The 17,657-nt window shown below is 29.8% G+C and overlaps 2 protein-coding genes and 1 long non-coding RNA gene across 5 annotated transcripts; 2 read left to right on the top strand and 1 right to left on the bottom strand.

The window, feature by feature from the left end:
* Positions 1 to 5,280: 5,280 nt before the first annotated feature.
* On the top strand, positions 5,281 to 6,990 carry LOC107945123 (cold-regulated 413 plasma membrane protein 1). The gene is made up of 4 exons (XM_016878982.2): positions 5,281 to 5,669; positions 6,096 to 6,203; positions 6,285 to 6,355; positions 6,485 to 6,990. The coding sequence occupies exons 1-4, from the start codon at positions 5,491 to 5,493 to the stop codon at positions 6,736 to 6,738; spliced, it is 612 nt and encodes a 203-aa protein (XP_016734471.2). The 5' UTR covers positions 5,281 to 5,490; the 3' UTR covers positions 6,739 to 6,990.
* Positions 6,991 to 8,396: 1,406 nt separating this feature from the next.
* LOC107940683 (uncharacterized) lies at positions 8,397 to 9,115 on the top strand. Its single transcript, NM_001327437.1, is given in 2 exon segments — positions 8,397 to 8,632; positions 8,635 to 9,115. Coding segments are annotated over 2 exon segments (717 nt in total).
* Positions 9,116 to 13,717: 4,602 nt separating this feature from the next.
* Positions 13,718 to 15,750, bottom strand: LOC107945124 (uncharacterized). Of its 3 annotated transcripts, XR_005922277.1 has the most exons (5): positions 15,211 to 15,750; positions 15,002 to 15,102; positions 14,712 to 14,834; positions 14,409 to 14,509; positions 13,718 to 13,866 (listed from the first exon to the last, which is right to left on the bottom strand). It is a non-coding gene; the product is annotated as an uncharacterized lncRNA (long non-coding RNA). The 3 variants fall into 3 exon arrangements; XR_005922276.1 differs by lacking the exon at positions 15,002 to 15,102 and having other exon boundaries at positions 14,712 to 14,844; positions 15,211 to 15,744; XR_001696429.2 differs by lacking the exon at positions 15,002 to 15,102 and having other exon boundaries at positions 15,211 to 15,739.
* Between the last annotated feature and the right edge of the window lie 1,907 nt (positions 15,751 to 17,657).

Here is a 17,657-nt window from a genome sequence, read left to right as displayed (position 1 = left end):
AAAGCTTTGGTTGAAGGGTAAATTTAAAGTTTTTCTAATGCAATTAGCATGAGATCAAATCTCACTATGTGCATATTTTTATTAATTTAAAAAAAAAACTAAAGTACCCTCGAAAAATATAAATTATTTTAAATTCAAAAGGATATTTTTGCAGTTTCTCTAACCAAATTGATGCCCGATTGACTTGTGACACCAACCTAATGTAACACTGCTTACTAACCTATTAACATATTAAAGTAAGGAATGCCACATTAAAATTTCCAATTTCAATCTCTAAGTCTTGCTCGGTGCCACTACTAGAGAACTTAAACATAAACTTTAAGTTAACTGATGTACATGTCATTTTCTAAATTCAAAATCATATATCAAAAGAGTCTTGAAGCTTTGAGAGTTGAGGTTATCCTCGTGAAGAAGTACTCCTTGTATCTTTTATCTACTTTCTTTCGCCTACGCATTAAGTTACATGAATAGTTTAATAAGTACTTAATTGAATTTAGAAACTTACCATCCATTTATTCAAACATAATTATAATATTAAAATTAAATCAAATTAGCAAGTTATTTATACTATCTATAAATTAATTAACTCATGCATTTTCGCTAAATAATAAACAAATTATTAAACTAAATTCATTATTCATTTCTATTATTTAATCATATAGTTACCTTTATGTTCGCATATATTACATGAATAATTAACAGATTGTGATCATAATCAGAATTTCGGTAACAAAACTCCTAGAGTCTTAGGTCAAAATAGAACTCCTGACCTTTAACAGAACTATGATAACAAACTTCCAAATCCCAACCAACACACCATATTCCAAAGAATATTAGCATAAATAGAATGTGAACAAAACTCCTTCAACCCACCATTAACCCCGTTTCACCAACCCTATTCCTGATTTCGAACCAAATTAATCGATAACTGAAATTTCAAAAAATTATTAACCGACCTCCGATCGAACTAAGTTCAGCCACCGACTGATTAACCGAATTAGGTCGGTTCGGTCGATTAATTCGGTTTTAACCGAAATTTGAACACCCCTAGTGCTTGTGTCCGACACCATTCTCTCAATGGTATCATACCCCACGATATGGTATAAGAAAATTTTTCCATCTGCATAATTATCATCAACCTTATAATATTTGGATTCACAGTCTAAATTATTTGTAGCTTTAATTACAAAAACTTATATAAACTCAATTTAGAGAAAAACTTATACTAGATTATATCTCTTTTTATAATACATAAATTAAATAAAAATAATGTTAAATTTATAATATATAACCTTTATAAAAAAGGTTTTATAAATTACCCAAAAATTTCATTTCTTATAAATAGCATAAATTTTTACCATACTTCTAGAAAATTATTTGTTTATAAATAAGCTATGATAAAAAAAAAAACTATAACATTTTGTTATGAATAAGCATATTATATAGCATGGACACATAAATAAATTATGTCTATACTTATTCATAACTTTTTATAAATAAATATATTATAACATCTTTATAACATGTACATTATTTTTTATAATAAATTTTTTTGTCACATCTTTAGAAAATTTTTAAGATTTTAATAATATAATTTTTTTATAACTTCATAAAATACACAAATTATTTTTAAAATATAATTTTTAAGTATTTATAATATAATAAATATTTTTTCATAATCATCCCAAACATTCATTCGTGTTCATACTCATAATATAATTTTTATAACTTCTATAAAAATAATTTTTTAAAATTGGTTTTGGAAGTAATTATCTATGTAATTACTCCAATTCTCACCCTCCCCTAAGGAATGGAAAATGTAATTAGAGTGTTCCAATTACACCTGATCGGTGAGACCTACCAATTAAAATGGTTAACCAAACATGCCACCCTTGTGTAATTATATGCAATTACACCTAAATCTAATTATTAGGTGGTTTTCCAAACACTACCTAAATGTTTTGCAAAGTTAGTGTCACCCATTAACGAAATCTTAACTCAGTTGTGGAATTATCAAAACCCTTTTTATTTTTATAAAGCAACATATATTATTTCGAGGGTAGTGTCATCTTTTTATATTTTTAGTATTAAAGAAAAAATATATATGCATGACAAGATTTGAACCTGAGACCTCGTTATATTTATAAACTCAACTTTATCATTTGAACGAAGATCCTATTCCATTTTGGAAAATTATTTGATATATTGTTTGTTGAGTTTTTAGACTCTGTAAGTGGGTTTAAGGTTTGACAATGTATTATAGTGTATTAAAAAAACTAAAAAAATTAATTATATAAATAAATGGCTTAAGGGTGTAAAAAGCCCTTGAACTTTTTCAAGAAAAGCAATTAAGCCCTTACTTTTTTTTTCACTCAATTGAGTACTTGAACTACCAAAATGCATAAAAAAGGTTATTTGACTGTTAAAGTTAACAACTCCCAAAAAAAATTTTCAATTAAAGCCATCACGTGTCGCAACACAACATGACATGAGGTGAAAAATGATAAAAATAAAAATCAATAAAGTTATAGAAAAATATAAAAAATATAAAAATCACAAAAAATAGTAAAGAATTTATAAAAAATATAATTTTTTTTATAAAAACGGTAAAAAATTATAAAATATATATTAATAAAAAATTATAATAGTAAAAATATAAAATTGTAAAAAAATATTATAAAAAAATATAAAATCAAGTAGAGGAAAGAGCTATGCCATTGAATAAATTGATAGAACTTGATGAAGTGCTTTGCATCGGAATTGTTGTAGGAGTTGCTTCTATGGGGAGTGTTACATACATACGTACATACTCACTATAGATCATTACAAACATACGAAATCGAATAACTTTTGGATACACACGTACACTACACATCATAACAAACATTGACAAGGAAACAACATAAGGAATCAAATGGTGCATGCTATGGTGTGGCAAAATGTTGCAATAGCTACAAGGGCACCCAATATTTTTTTATGAATTTTATATTTTTTTATATTTTTATAATTTTCTTATGACTTTAGAAAATTTTATAAATTTTTCTATATATTTTATAATTTTTATTATTTTTATAAACGTTTACAATTTTTTACAATTTTTTTAATTTTTAATAACTTTTAAATATTTCTTATTAAAACTTAATAATTTTTATAATTTGTATAAATTTTATTAGTTTTTATTTTTTTATCATTTTTCGTCACATGCCGTGGTTGTGACACATGGTGGTTTTAACTGGAAAAAAAATTAGAGGCAGTTAACTTTAACGGTTAATCATTAAGTTAATAGTTAAAGGGTCTTTTTGATGCATATTGACAGTTCAAGTACCCAATTGAGTGCAAAAAAAAAGAAAAAGAAAAAAAGAGTAAAGGCTTGATTGCTTTTTTGAAAAAAGTTTGAGGGCATTTTACACCCTTAAGCCTAAATAAATATGACACTTGGCATGCCATTAATCCACTTGTGGAATCTAAAAAACTCTACTGACGGTGTATCAAATAATTACTGTTTAATTTTTATTTCAAGTTTTTATAAATTTATTAGACAAAGTCTTTTTACTTACACATAGTGGATCTATAGGGGTGCTCATGGGCAGGGTTCAAGTTGGGCCCATGCAAGGTATCTAAATCAAATTTTTAAGCTTGGGTCCAACCTAAAAAATGAGCTTACTTTTTTGCCTAAGCTTGATACAATTTAAGAAAGGTAAACTCGAGTAAGACCTGACTGACCCAAATTTGATTTTTAGACTAAATTTTATTTAATTTAATATATATATAATACACTAAATGCACTAAAAAGATGCTAAAATAAAAATTTTCTCACATTAAAAATACATAAAAATATATTTATATTAAAAAATACTACCATAAATATAACAAGTGTTTTATTATATTAAAAAACACAAATAAATATAATAAATATTTTATTGTATTAAATATAATTTTCAAAATTTTATATTTTGGGTTGGGTTATTTAGTTGGGTGTTTTTTTTTTTAGATTTTGGGTAATGAATTTAATTGTTATTGGGTTAGTGATTTAATATAAATATAATATATAATTAATATAATATTTTTGATAACATAATATACCCGGCCGGGTTCGAGTAAAAAAAATTGTCCAAGGCTCAGCTCGTATAGAAAAATGGACCTTAAATTTTATTTAAACCCATTTTTCGAGCCTCATATTTTTGTCCAAACATTCTCATTTTTTGAGTGGGCCTTTGAGTCCGGATGGATGGCCCGTCTATGAACAAGTCTATGAATGTGCGGTATATGTTTTACAAGTAAATATTAACAAATATTCTTTAAAAAAATAAATATTAATAAATAGTTTATGAGGTGAATTGAACTGATATTTTATATATTCAGAAAAACTGATGTTCTATAAAATATAATTAATAAATCAATTTTAAAAATAATATATTAAATAAAAGATATTTGTCAAATTAATATAAACACAGTTCTAGAATTTCTTTTTGGTTTCAATAATTCTGTTGTCAAGCGGGCCACGTAATGGACTTAACCTATTAAGGATAAGAGGAAGAAGAAAAATGAAAGAGGTGAGTTGGCATAGATGACGTGTAGACAATGACCGGATGAACCCATAGATAATATCATCAACAGGTGGCAAATAGGAAATAATTATATTATTTAATCAGTAAAAAGAAAAATATTTACATTTAATGTTGCATCTTAGTCTACCTCATAATAATTAAAAATAAGTGATTAAATTATAGATATATTTTTATTTTGATCCCTTAATTAAAAAGGTTACAATTTGATCATTAAATTATTTAAAATTTTTATTTATATTATTGAATTGTTAAAATCCGTTATATATGATAATGGCAGTCTATGTTCACACTATCTATACCAATTAGAAGCGTTATTTCTTTTTTTTTACAGTTCAATTTTTTTCAAAAAATAGTTTTGGATATCACGAATTTACAAATCAAAATTTAAATAACTTTTTTTTCGATCTACGACATTAACCGTTAGATCGATTTAAATTTAAAATATGTTCATGGTTATTGATCCACCATACCAGTTATCAAATTATTGCTTGAAGATCGTTGGTAAATTTAAAAAAAAATCTAATAATTTAAATAAAAATTTTTAAATAATTGAATAACTGCGTTATAATTTTTTAATTAAATAATTAAAATAAAAAAATTAGTCACTAATAATATTTTTTAATTTTAAAATTAAACCTCCAAAAGACTAGAGGAAGGACACGTATTTGGAGTGCAACTTCTATAAGTATCTCAGCGCAGTATATTCTTGCACGTGTCACAAAAATCCAAAAATATGGTTCCTAAAATTAACACTGGAGCCTTCCCATTGGTTACTACTTTCTAGACTCCAACCCACACAGTCAACTGTTCATCTGTGGCATTGTCTGCTTCCTGTTGTTTTCTCCCCCCAAAAAGTCTCTTTTATTTGGGCATTTTGCTAAACAATTAGTAATCAAGAAGCTGAAGAGAGGAGAGGAAAATAATGGTGGGAAAGAAGAGTTATTTGGCAATGAGGAGTGAGCGAGAAGCAACTGATCTCATCGCATCTGACTTCCAAGATCTAATCTTTGCTACTAAGAAGCTTGCTAACCATGCTATCAAATTGGGTTCTTGGGGATTTGGGACCACCCTTCTTGAATGGATCGCTTCCTTCGCTGCAATGTATGCCACCCTTTCTTTCTTCACCTCTTCATTTTCACATTTTTACTAGCTTAACTAACCTATGTTGATCCAATTTATGAGTGAAGAGATTTGATTTTTTGATAGTATAATCGTTGAATTAGATTGAAATTTGAAGCCTTTTCTTTTTTTTTTTTCCAATTAGAATGGTTACGGATATAAACTTTATATTTTTTTAGGATTCCATTCATTGGTTCTGCATGTTTTCCTTTTCTGATTCTTTATCATGACTCTGTTTCTCGTGAGTTCTTCCTTTTGTCTGAAAGGTTTCTTGTTTGATATAGACTACACTTAATAACTATAGTGTTATAGTATATAGTATATAGGTCTCTTTATCATGATTTTGGCAAGCAGTTGAAGAATTGGATTGCTTTACAATGTTCTACTACAACCTTGTGGTTGATGCAGTTATCTATTGATATTGGACCGTACAAACTGGAAAACCAATATTCTTACAGCACTGTTAATCCCATACATCTTCTTGAGCCTGCCTTCCTTCCTGTTCAACATCTTGAGGTAAATCCATTCTGTGGGCATCACTCAAGCCATGTCTTTTCCTTCCATTTTCTAAATACATATGGTTTGGTCCTCCTTCAGGGGAGAAGTTGGGAAATGGATTGCTTTTATTGCAGTCGTTTTGCGCTTGTTCTTCCCTACACGTTTCCCAGGTATAATATTTAATCTGATAACCCCGCATAGCACGTATTTGAACATAAGTAATAAACCTACGATTCTTCAAATTGATTGAAAATATGAAGAAAAGTTGCAGTAACCCTTTGAAACCGGAACTGGTGCAGATTGGCTGGAACTTCCTGGAGCATTGATACTTCTAATAGTGGTGGCACCGAGCTTATTTTCAAGCACAATAAGGAACGACTGGATTGGTGTGGTGATATGCCTAGGCATAGCTTGTTATCTACTTCAGGAGCACATCAGAGCATCGGGTGGGTTTCGAAATTCATTCACCAAAGCCAATGGAATATCCAACACAATTGGCATAATTATTCTGTTGGTTTACCCTGCTTGGGCTTTGGTCACTGACATCCTCTAGATTCAGCTGAGCTCAGCTTCTGGATTGTGTGTGTTTTAGTTTCGTCAAGTTCATGATTTGTTTTTTCTGCACCATTAATTTGTTGAGACTTACCAAAATTCATTGTTATTGTTGTTCCATAACACTGTTTTACTCTGCTTGCTTTTTCTGAATTTGTAACCATACCTTATTTAAAAGACTTTGGAACAGTAATAAGTTATGTTACTATATTTTTAAAGATTTGTAAAAAAATGTAATTATTAATTTCTTTTATGAGATTTTTTTTTTGTATTTTATATAACTTACCTAATACTGTAAAATTGAATAAGAAACAATCTCTGGTTTCAATCCCGTGGTGGAACAACATCCATTCTCCATTGTTGCAGGTAAGTAAAATGCTGGAACACCTTGATGGGACTATTGACTTACTAATCACGAGCAGGTATTCCAGCATTCCTCATGTAAGAAATCATTCAACCAAAACAACAATGAGACATAAGAAGCTACCATGACGCTACGATTCATTGTTGACCAAAAGGGTATTGGATTCTTCACCAAATTCTACATTTCATGGAAAAGGGGTTTTCCTTTTAATGCAACAAAAGTATACAAACTAAAAAACCCAACTACTCTCTATCTCTTTGGTAATGAATGAAGCTGATCGGGTCGTCTAGTGTTGCAAGTGGCTGAGAGATAACTCTATTCCCATACCACTTGGCTAGTTTTCAATAAGTTGTTATTGGAATGTTCAGGCAATAACCTAACAACAGTAAAGAATAAAGTTCCTGAGCAAAAATTATAAATAATTGAGGAAGATAGAAATAGAAGCTCTCTCAAGTTTCAACAGATCACTTTAATATTCCCTCCGCCGAATAGGCTGTGAGAGAACAATGAAGAACATAGTTAATTGTCAACTTATTATTATCTTAATCATTAATTAATCTAAGAATAAATTCCATATAATCACTTGCCACATCAGTTTGCAAACAGATTCCAATCATAGAAATGGACATAAATTCTATCAAATAAGAAAAAGGTGCAGAAAAGAAGATATCATTATCCTCCAAATCTTGAATTTCAAACAGAAATATTTTTTCAAGACCATGATTCTATGCCTTCTAGCATTAGATTATATGGTATCCTGTTCATATCCATAAAAATAAAACAATAACTGGGTTTTAGGATTGAAACATTCCTAGGTTACTTCCACACAATGCTGTTAGATGCTTTAGCTTATGTTGGAGAGATTAAAAATCCCAAAAATAATGCCTTGATGATAATGTTGCTTATGTCTTAAAATCATCTTTTTAAGATGCTAAAATTCTTAATTTCTTTATTGGATCCTTAGGTTTTCAGCAAGTATATGATCCCTCTAGATAAATCTTCCACTCAACCCCTTCATTACTTACCTAATTAATTCATACTTGTTATCTTTTTGCGTAACCATTTCAATAATATTACTTGATTAAGTGGATCACATAAAAGTGAAAATTCCTATTCTTTTGTGGGACATCACCAAAGATGCCTTATGTTTGCTCTTTCCCTTCAATCACTTACCACCATCTTCAAGCATTTAATTCCCTACTTAGCTTCAGTTTCAAGCCAAATTCTCATAATCCTTACTACAAACCTTACCATAATTTCTTTAGAGACCACTGAAGAGGGAAAAAAAAAGAACCATGAAATACAATGAGATTTCCCATTTCAGCCACCCCCAACACATTCTAAAATTTGAGTACACTGAAGTTCCATTCAAATGTGATGGGTGCAAAGAAGTTGGCATAGGCTCACGTTATCGTTGTTCCTTCTGCGATTTCGATCTCCACATGCACTGTACCGTACCATCCCTTTCGATTTCTCACCCTTTCTACACAAAATGTTCCTTTCAGTTCCTCTCAAGGCCCCCTGGTGACACCCTCGTTACTGCAATGCCTGCGAAAAGGACGTTACTGGCTTCGTTTATCACTGCAAAACGTGTGGATTCGATCTACATCCATGTTGTGCAAAGCTACCAATGGTGTTAGATGATGGAGAAGTGAAACTATATCTGTATAGGAAGGTAAGATCACCATGTCATAGATGTGGTCGAAAAGGGAGGAGTTGGAGTTACCAGTCAGCTTGCAAAAAGTATAACTTGCATGTGGCGTGTGTTAGAGAAATGTTAGTGGAGAATTGGCATGAATTATACTTCGGAGGTGGTAAAGGTTCCAGGAAATTGCAGAGCCAAATTCCGAGCTTGAAGAACACACTTCAAACCCCTCATAAAAGGAGTAAAGGTAAGGTTAAGAAATGTTGTGAAATGGCTGCTTTGGCTTTGCAATTCATAATCTCAGCTGTACTTGGTGATCCAACCGCTCTTATTGCTGGGGTTATTGGAACTTTGATGTCTAGAGCCTGAAAACATTGTCTGGTTGATGCACTATAATGTTGGTGCCTGTAAAACTAAAACCAAATATGACATCCACAATGTTTATTTTAGTTTCTGTTGTGAATAAATTCTATTTTCTTCAATTTCTTTTTTTTTTCTTTCTTTTTTAGGTTCAAAGTCTTTATTATGTAAATAATTAAACAACAAAACGTTTGACGTTGTCAAAACTCCAACAGTTTTCCTCATATAAAAGGGGCAGAAATTTAATCAGTAAAAATATCCTTCCAATTATATTAATCTGAGGCTTAGTTTAGTTTTTAACCATTAATATTCAACGAATCATAACTTATCACATGGCATACACTGACATCATAGTGATATCATCATTCGAAAAAAAATCTAAAATTATATTTTAAAAAACATAAAAAAATTATAAATATATAAATATATGAATAAAATTATAAATATATATTTTAAAAAGTAATTTTTTCATTTTTTTTAAAAAATATTTAAAAAGCTATAAAAATTATAAAAAAATATTAGAAAGTGTAAAATATTGTAAAAATTATAGAAATTAACATAAGCTCTATAAGATTGTAAAAAAAAATCATCAAATTTAAAAACTAGTAAAAACTGTTGTATCTTGAAATAAAGTATACATTCGCTAATCACATTTAAAATATTAAAATTTTGACATAAACATTATATATCATAATTTGATCAACTTTTGTAAAAATTATATTTCCAAAATATTTTAATAAAATTTGAATAAATTATTATATCAAATTTTTAATATTTTAAAACACATCAATTTTTAGTACTTTACTAGCCATACCGACAACATATTTATTTGACTCGGCTCCCTATTTAATTTTTGGAGTAAGCTTCCTTTTATCCATCATCGTGCACATGCTCTTTTTATTTTGTACCAAAGTTCTTTAGAATGGTTAAATATTCGATAATATGGTGAGGGTAACCACTAATCGGTGCAGATAAAAGCTGTTAATATGATGTGGATAAACCACTAAACGGTGCAAACAAGCTGCTAACACTTTCTTTGTACATATAGTCACACCCTATGCAATGCAATAAGGCCAACTCAAACAGATTAATACTTTAGTATTTAATTATACTTTTAACAGAATAATATGGTAGCAATCAATATGCTTATAATAGTTCAATATAGTAGCAATTAATATGCTCATAATAGTTCAACTCAATAGCAAAAGTCACGCTTATTAAGTGTTTGATTTAATAGTGTCATAAATCATACTACATGTACAATCGCAAACACCGAAGCAATAATCATATGTATTGTTTACAATGCATTCAATTATATAATCATTATATTAATATGGTTAGTCAATTCATGGGTTCTAAAATAATTCATAGTATCGGGGAATTAATTGAATAATATAATATACTAAAATAGTTCAGGAATCAATTAGGGACTAAACTGAACAAATCATAAAATTCTAGGTAAAATTGTAAAATTTGTAAAGAAAGGGGCAAAATTGCAAAATATAAAAAAGAGGGGCAAAACTATAAAATTTGAAAAATAATGGCAAAATTGTAAAATTTGAAAAAGAGTGGCAAAGCTATAAAATCTTAAAAACAGGGGGCACGGCTGTATGGAAGGTTCTAAGCTGTGTGAGAAGCGAAAAACCTAAGGTTTCAAGGGGGACATGGTTGTGTGAGGGGTCGTGTGGTCCATACGGGTGGCCTACACACCCGTGTGGCAGACCGTGTGGCCCTATCCTAAGCACGATTTTGGCCCGATTCACTTGTAAAAGAACACACACCTTTCACTGAGATTCGAGCGACGTCCCTAACGTTCAAATTTGGTCTGATCATTTACCAAAAATCTTAACTTTATTGCTCTTTGTTGTTTACATTGTTGTTAGTTTACTTGCTTTTACATTTCTCAAGTAAAAATCCAATCTTTCATCTTTTTATTGAGTTTTATGTTAATGGCTTTCATGGTTGTTTCTTTCATATATGTTAGCTTTAATACACTACACCAAAACAGGTTTTTAGCGGTGTTTTTTTGCGCCACTAAAAGAATTTGCGGCCCTTTGAGAAGCGCCGCAAAAAATGCCGCTAAAGACCATAACTTTTAGCGGCGCTTATCCCACAAACGCCGCTAAAGACCATAACGTTTAGCGGCGCATTTCTAAAAAATGCCGCTAAAGGCCACAATCTTTAGCGACGCTTTCCCAAAAACGCCATTAAAGGCCACGACCTTTAGCGACGCTTATATAACAAACGCCACAATAAAGATGACTTTTAGTGGCGCTTTTTAACAAACACCGCTAAAAACATGACTTTTGAAAAAATATTTTAATTAAATAATATTTATTTGTATGATAATTATTATATTATGTTTTGTTTTGTTTTTAAGGATAAAAGTATTAATTAAATTAAAATTTCTATTAAAATTTTAACTTTAAAGCTAAATATATATTTCCATGTAACAGGGATATAAATTCGTACCGATTTCAAATATTTCCTATAAAAACCTGTCACGACAGTGATATATATTGCATGCTTGATAATATATCAACCATCACAACTGCATATATTTCAAGACAATTCACAGTTCTTAAACACCCATTCTTACAGAAAAATTTGCTAAGTATGACAGGCTTCAGATTGTTGAGAAAAATCAATACAAAGATTTATAACCTCAAGCTATCAAACAATTCCATTCATCTAAAGACATCCTTCTTAGAACATTTATGAGCACTATGTCATACTCATTTATCAGCTATTAAAAAATTAACAGCATGTATGACCTTGCAATTCAATTAATCACCACATTTCGTCCAGCAAGCACTTTATTGGCTTTCTATAAAATTTAAGATTCTTAGACTATCCCCAGAAATTATTTTCCAGTCCAAAAAGAATCCAACAGAAAATTATTAATAGCAATTGACTTGCATATTTAAAATGACAAGCAAGTTAGTTACTGACATCAAGGGGAGGATTTAGATATTCTATTCCATTGCTTATCTGACCATATGGCTCCATTAAATCAACCACATTTTGTAGATCATCTTTGGTCAAATTTAGTCCAAGGTGATTCACCAGCATTTGGCTAATTTGCTTGACAATTTTGGTTTTCCACAGCCATTTTGGGATCATGCTGCTGAAAGTCTGCAAGCAGTACAAATTACAGTTAGATAATTTGGTTAAAATTGATTAGTGCCTAAAACATGAATTTACCACCAATTAAGATGGATTAGTTAAATATGAAACTTAAAGAAACAGAGGTAAACATGTAAACTGAATGAAAACACTTAAATAACTGATTCTTCGAATTTCAGGAAGAATAAAACAAGACATTAATGAGATTGGTAAGGTACTTATATAAAATTATATTTTAATCATTCCACTTTAAAAATTAAGCACGTTTAAATTGGAGCAAAAATAAATAAATAAATACATGCCTTGAATAAGACACAATGAAATGATATATTTTAGGTTTATGTCAATCTGTGACTATGATCTTTTTATCAATCCAACCACATATAGCTACCAATTTTCCTGGCAAAATAAACGATCATTTATCATAAAATTTTAACATCATGCACTCGCAAGTCAAACTTTTTTATTCATATATGCCGACTAGATTTTAATTCAATTGATGTTAGTATAATTGTCAATCTGTGACTAAATTTTAACATCATGCACTCGCAAGTCCCATTACATCTACCATAAACATAAAACAGTAAAAGGAAGAAACAAAAGTTACCAGAAATGTACATTCAAAGTCCAAATAAGCAAAAGGAAAATAATGCAGACCATAGCATACCAAAACTTCATACTTCCCAGGCTTTAAAATCTATCATAGCTATATTAAATGGACACATGACATGACAGCCAAAAAACATAGAACAAATAAAGTGCAAGAACTAGTCAAGTAAGTAAGTAATGTTAGACACAATAAGTAAAGTTTAAATAAAGAAGTTATGACAACAAATTATTAAAATATATCAATACCAATATGATATGAATACATAAATGCTCCGAAATTAAAAAATAACTTGTAAACAAGAACGAAACTTGTATAGTTGCATAGACTTATATTTGAGGGTTTTTTTTTTCATCTGGTGCCATTTTAAAAAATGAGAAAAATGAGATATATATAGAATAAATATGAAAAGGATTAACTGATAAAGGCTCTATGTATATACAGAAACCTTTTATATATCTAATATTCTATATAATGAGTCGGCCTATATCTATAAAATAAAACTAACAATCAATATATCTATAGATTTATAATATTCTATAAAGAAGAAAGATGGGGCAAGGCACATATAAATGCATGCAAACATAAATGAACAATCACAATGCACTTTAAAATGCTAAACAATTTAATTTTTTTTTTTTACCGAAACACACTTAAAAATTTGAAATTATAGCAATGTATATGCATAGCTTTAGCTCAAATCCAGCATCTATGAAAATCTATTTGGAAAGCGAAAGGATACCCTAAACTGCAATAATGAGAGACCACAGGCAAAGCTTTAATTCCACATTTAAAAACGGCCTCTATCCCACCAATTTCATTTCTATGCTCCAAAACCTACTATTTACAGGTGATATTAAAATAAAAAGGTATCTTGCCTTTGGTATTTCTTGATGCAGTGAAGGTAGTTCCTTCGGACGATAATGGTCCTTACCATTTTTGCACTATGGTAAGTACCGGTAAGGATACGGCCTCTAATAGAAACAGTGCCAGTAAATGGGCTTTTCTTAATTATCAATATATGTTCCTGGACAACATTGAAATCCAATGTAAGTGTCAACAAATGCAATTGTAGAAAGGGTGAGGGTGAAGCAGACATGAAATAGTACAATGAAAATGAATCAACAAAGGGCTAGATATCCATAAAAATTATGGATGCCCCATGGTTCTATGACATGAACTGTTTGAGTAAAGGTAAGATCTCAGAAACATGTTAGCCAAAAACATGGCCTCCACAGTGTAATCACATCGGTCAAATAAAACCCCAAGAGAAAGCATCTAACATGAAGTGCAATAAACTTACTATATCAATGCCCTAAAACAGTTCCAAGCAGAAAACACAGTAAAATGGTGATGAATGTTGTCCCGAAATCTCCAAAAAGAACAACATAGTTAGACTATCTAGTTTAACAATAAAAAAAATATAGCAGAGAACAAGTAATTACCATTACACATATTCAGTGATGAACACAAGGAAGCATGGCTAAGAAACATGTATTCTAATTGCCAAATAAATTAACAATATGCAAGCAAAATAGTAATGATAAGGAAGAGCAAAGTAAAGCAAACCTTCAATGGCCTCTCTGGGTGTCTTAAAGCCTAACCCAATGCTTTTCCAGAAGCGATTCCCTCCCTTTCCAGGTCTCTTTCCTTTCCCAGTTTTTTTACAGCTGATAGAGGTATTAGAATCGTCTGAGTAAGATGAATTAGCAACAAAGTAAAACATATATAACAATGGAAGAAGCTAGTTGATTCAATAAAGATATCTCTATTTCCGCCTATAGAAAATCACAAAACATCAGAAAGTACAGGCAGCATGAGAAAGACAAAAGGAGAAATAATCTACCAAAAAAAAAACCAAATGGAACATACTATTTGTTTTGTCCGTCGGAGGTAATTGATGACATTCTGCAAACCAGAATCACCATGTGAATCTGGAATAGAACTTTCAGCAAGCGCAGAACCACGGTCTTTCTCAGCAAACTGAATAGAAAACTGCATTTTTCTACTCTTGCATTAAAATAAAACTACAAAATATATTCTGGTTTGCAAACAAATCAAGACTGCAAAAATAAAATAAAAAAATAATAAAACATACCCACTATCACCTAGAACAATTACAGAAAATGTAGAAATATAACTTAGATAAAAACCAAGCATACTCTCGAGCAGGATAATTTGCAGAAGAGATTTCAGCAGTTCGTTTTGGATTGTCTGAATGGCATACAGCTATAGGCTTATCATTTAATTTGTTTTTTTTTTTCTAGTTTTCCACGAAAAAAAATGATGGGTTATTTCCAATTTTTTTTCTTTGACTGAAAATAATCTCAAAAAAAAATATACTGAAAGCAATAGAAATAAAAAAGAACACCTATTGAACAGGAGGAAGTGCGGCTCTTCTTAGTTTTTCTCTTGACATTTTCCCTTGATATCCTCTTTCACTTCTTGTTCTTCAATGGAAAAAAAGTACTGATTTTTCTTCTTCTTATTCAGAAGGATCTGATTTCTTTTTCCTTCTACTTATTTCTTATTCAATGGGAAGTTTCAGTCTTCTCTTTCACCTCCTCTTCCTCCGGTTTCTTGCCATCTAGGGTTTCCGTCGCCATAGAAATCACCAGTAAAATTAAAAGGAAACTGTACGTTCCCTTGAAAGCCTAAAATTAAAAGAAACCCTAACAGATCGAGAGAAAAGGAGTAGCGATGGTGAGTGAATTCAGTGCAGTGAAATGAAAAGGAAAAAGAAGTGTGATTGGCGTAGGTGTATTGACTTGGTGTTGCTGGAAATGGGAAAGTTGGGGGCAAATTTTGAGATAAAAAGGTAAATCTTTTTAAGTACAATCTTTTATTTGGGGGATTTAGGGCGCACGGAGATGAGAAGAAGAGGGAGCAATGAGCAGGTAACTAAAATAATTTTTTTTGGAATTGAGCGGGATTTTAATTAGCTTTTGCGGTGTTTTTATGAAAAAAAGCAGCTATTATTTATCTTTTGCACCATCCAAAAAAAATAATCTTTTGTGGAATATTTTTTGTGGTGTTTTAAAAAAACGCCGCTATTTATTTTTTTAATTTAAACATTTAATTTTGCGGTTAAAATTATCAATGTAGCAATTAGAAAATGATAAAATAATTTTGTAGTCTTTAATGTTCGTATTTTTTATTTTGTTTTTTATAAATTGATTTTTTGCGGCGTTTTTATAAATTGATTTTTTTAAAGTAAAATTATTTTACTATCAAATAATCTCTCACATATCAAATTTCTATTAAAGATTGAGACGTTAATTATGATTTTATATTGTTCATTTCCGATCTAATCTCCATTTTATTAGAGATATTTCTTGCTAACTAAAATATAATTATTTTGCTAGATGTTCGATGTAGAATGATTTTGGTTTTTGTATTTTATTTTTATTTGTTATAATTTGGTCCTATATATCTAAAATAGATAGTTACCTATCCGTATCAATTTGTTACATTTTTTTATTTATTAATTTTTTTAAATCTAATATTTAAATATATCAAATGGTTTAAATTAAATACTTTTTAGTCATAAACACCGCTAATGTTACCTTTTCCGGCGTTTACAGAAGAAACGCCACTAATAAATTAAATTATTGTAATGAAACGACACCGTTTTGAAAAATTCTAAATCATATTAGCAACGTTTTGGCTATAAACGCCGCCAAAGCTCGCATATTTTACAATTTTTTATATTCAATTATTGTATATTGCATATCAATTTTAAACTAATAATCTTTACAATTATATAAGAACTTGTTTAATATATAAATTAAAAAATACTAATTAATCTAAACCTTAAACCCTAACTCGACCCCGAATCTCTAAACCTTAAATCACTAACTATTAACCCCAAACCCCAAACCACTAACCTCTAAACCTTATTTAATATAGAAATTAAAAAACACTAATTAATCTAAATCATAAACCCTAACCCGGCCCCAAATCCCTAACCCCTAAACATTATTTAATATATAAATTAAAACACACTAATTAATCTAAATCCTAAACCCTAACCTAACACTAAATCTATAAACCCTAAATCTCTAACTCTTAATCTCTAACCCCTAACCCCTAACCCCTAACCCATAAACCTTAAATCACAACCCTTAAATCAGAATCCCTAATCCCTAATCCCTAATTCCATAATTTATAAACCTTAAAATTGCAACTCTTAAACCAACCCTAAATCCTAAATTAACCATATATATACCTTAAACCATATATAATTAAATTAAATATTTTAAAATTAATACTATCGTATCTTTTACAATTATATTTGAAATTATTTAATATATAAATTAAAAATCAATCAATCATGTACACAAAAAATTCTAAAATTATTTTAAATAATAGTATTTTAATTTCTTCATTTTTAACAAATATTTTTCTATGTTTTTTAATTTCAAATTATTTTTACGTGTCATTATTTCAAATTTATCCATTTTTAACAAATATTCAATTAAAAATAAATTAAATAGTAAATAGCAGATAAAATGTTCAATTAAAGATCTGAGTATTAGCGGCGCTTTCTCAAAAACGCCGCTAAAGATCTGAGCATTAGCGGCGCTTTTTTAAAAACGCCGCTAAAGATCTGAGCATTAGCGGCGCTTTCTCAAAAACGCCGCTAAAGATCTGAGCATTAGCGGCACTTTTTTTCAAAACGCCGCTAAAGATCTGTAAGGTACAAAACGATGTCGTTGGGCTTAGACTTTTTGCGGCGTTTTTTCTAATGCTAATTTTTAGCGGTGCTTTCCTAGAAACGCCGCTAATGCTCGATCTTTAGCGGCGTTTTACGTAAAG

This window comes from Gossypium hirsutum, chromosome D12 (genome assembly GCF_007990345.1).
Source record: "Gossypium hirsutum isolate 1008001.06 chromosome D12, Gossypium_hirsutum_v2.1, whole genome shotgun sequence".
In the NCBI taxonomy this organism is placed as follows: Eukaryota; Viridiplantae; Streptophyta; class Magnoliopsida; order Malvales; family Malvaceae; genus Gossypium; species Gossypium hirsutum.
The sequence above is the reverse complement of the archived record's forward strand: the minus strand, read 5'-3'. Positions and strand labels throughout refer to the sequence as shown.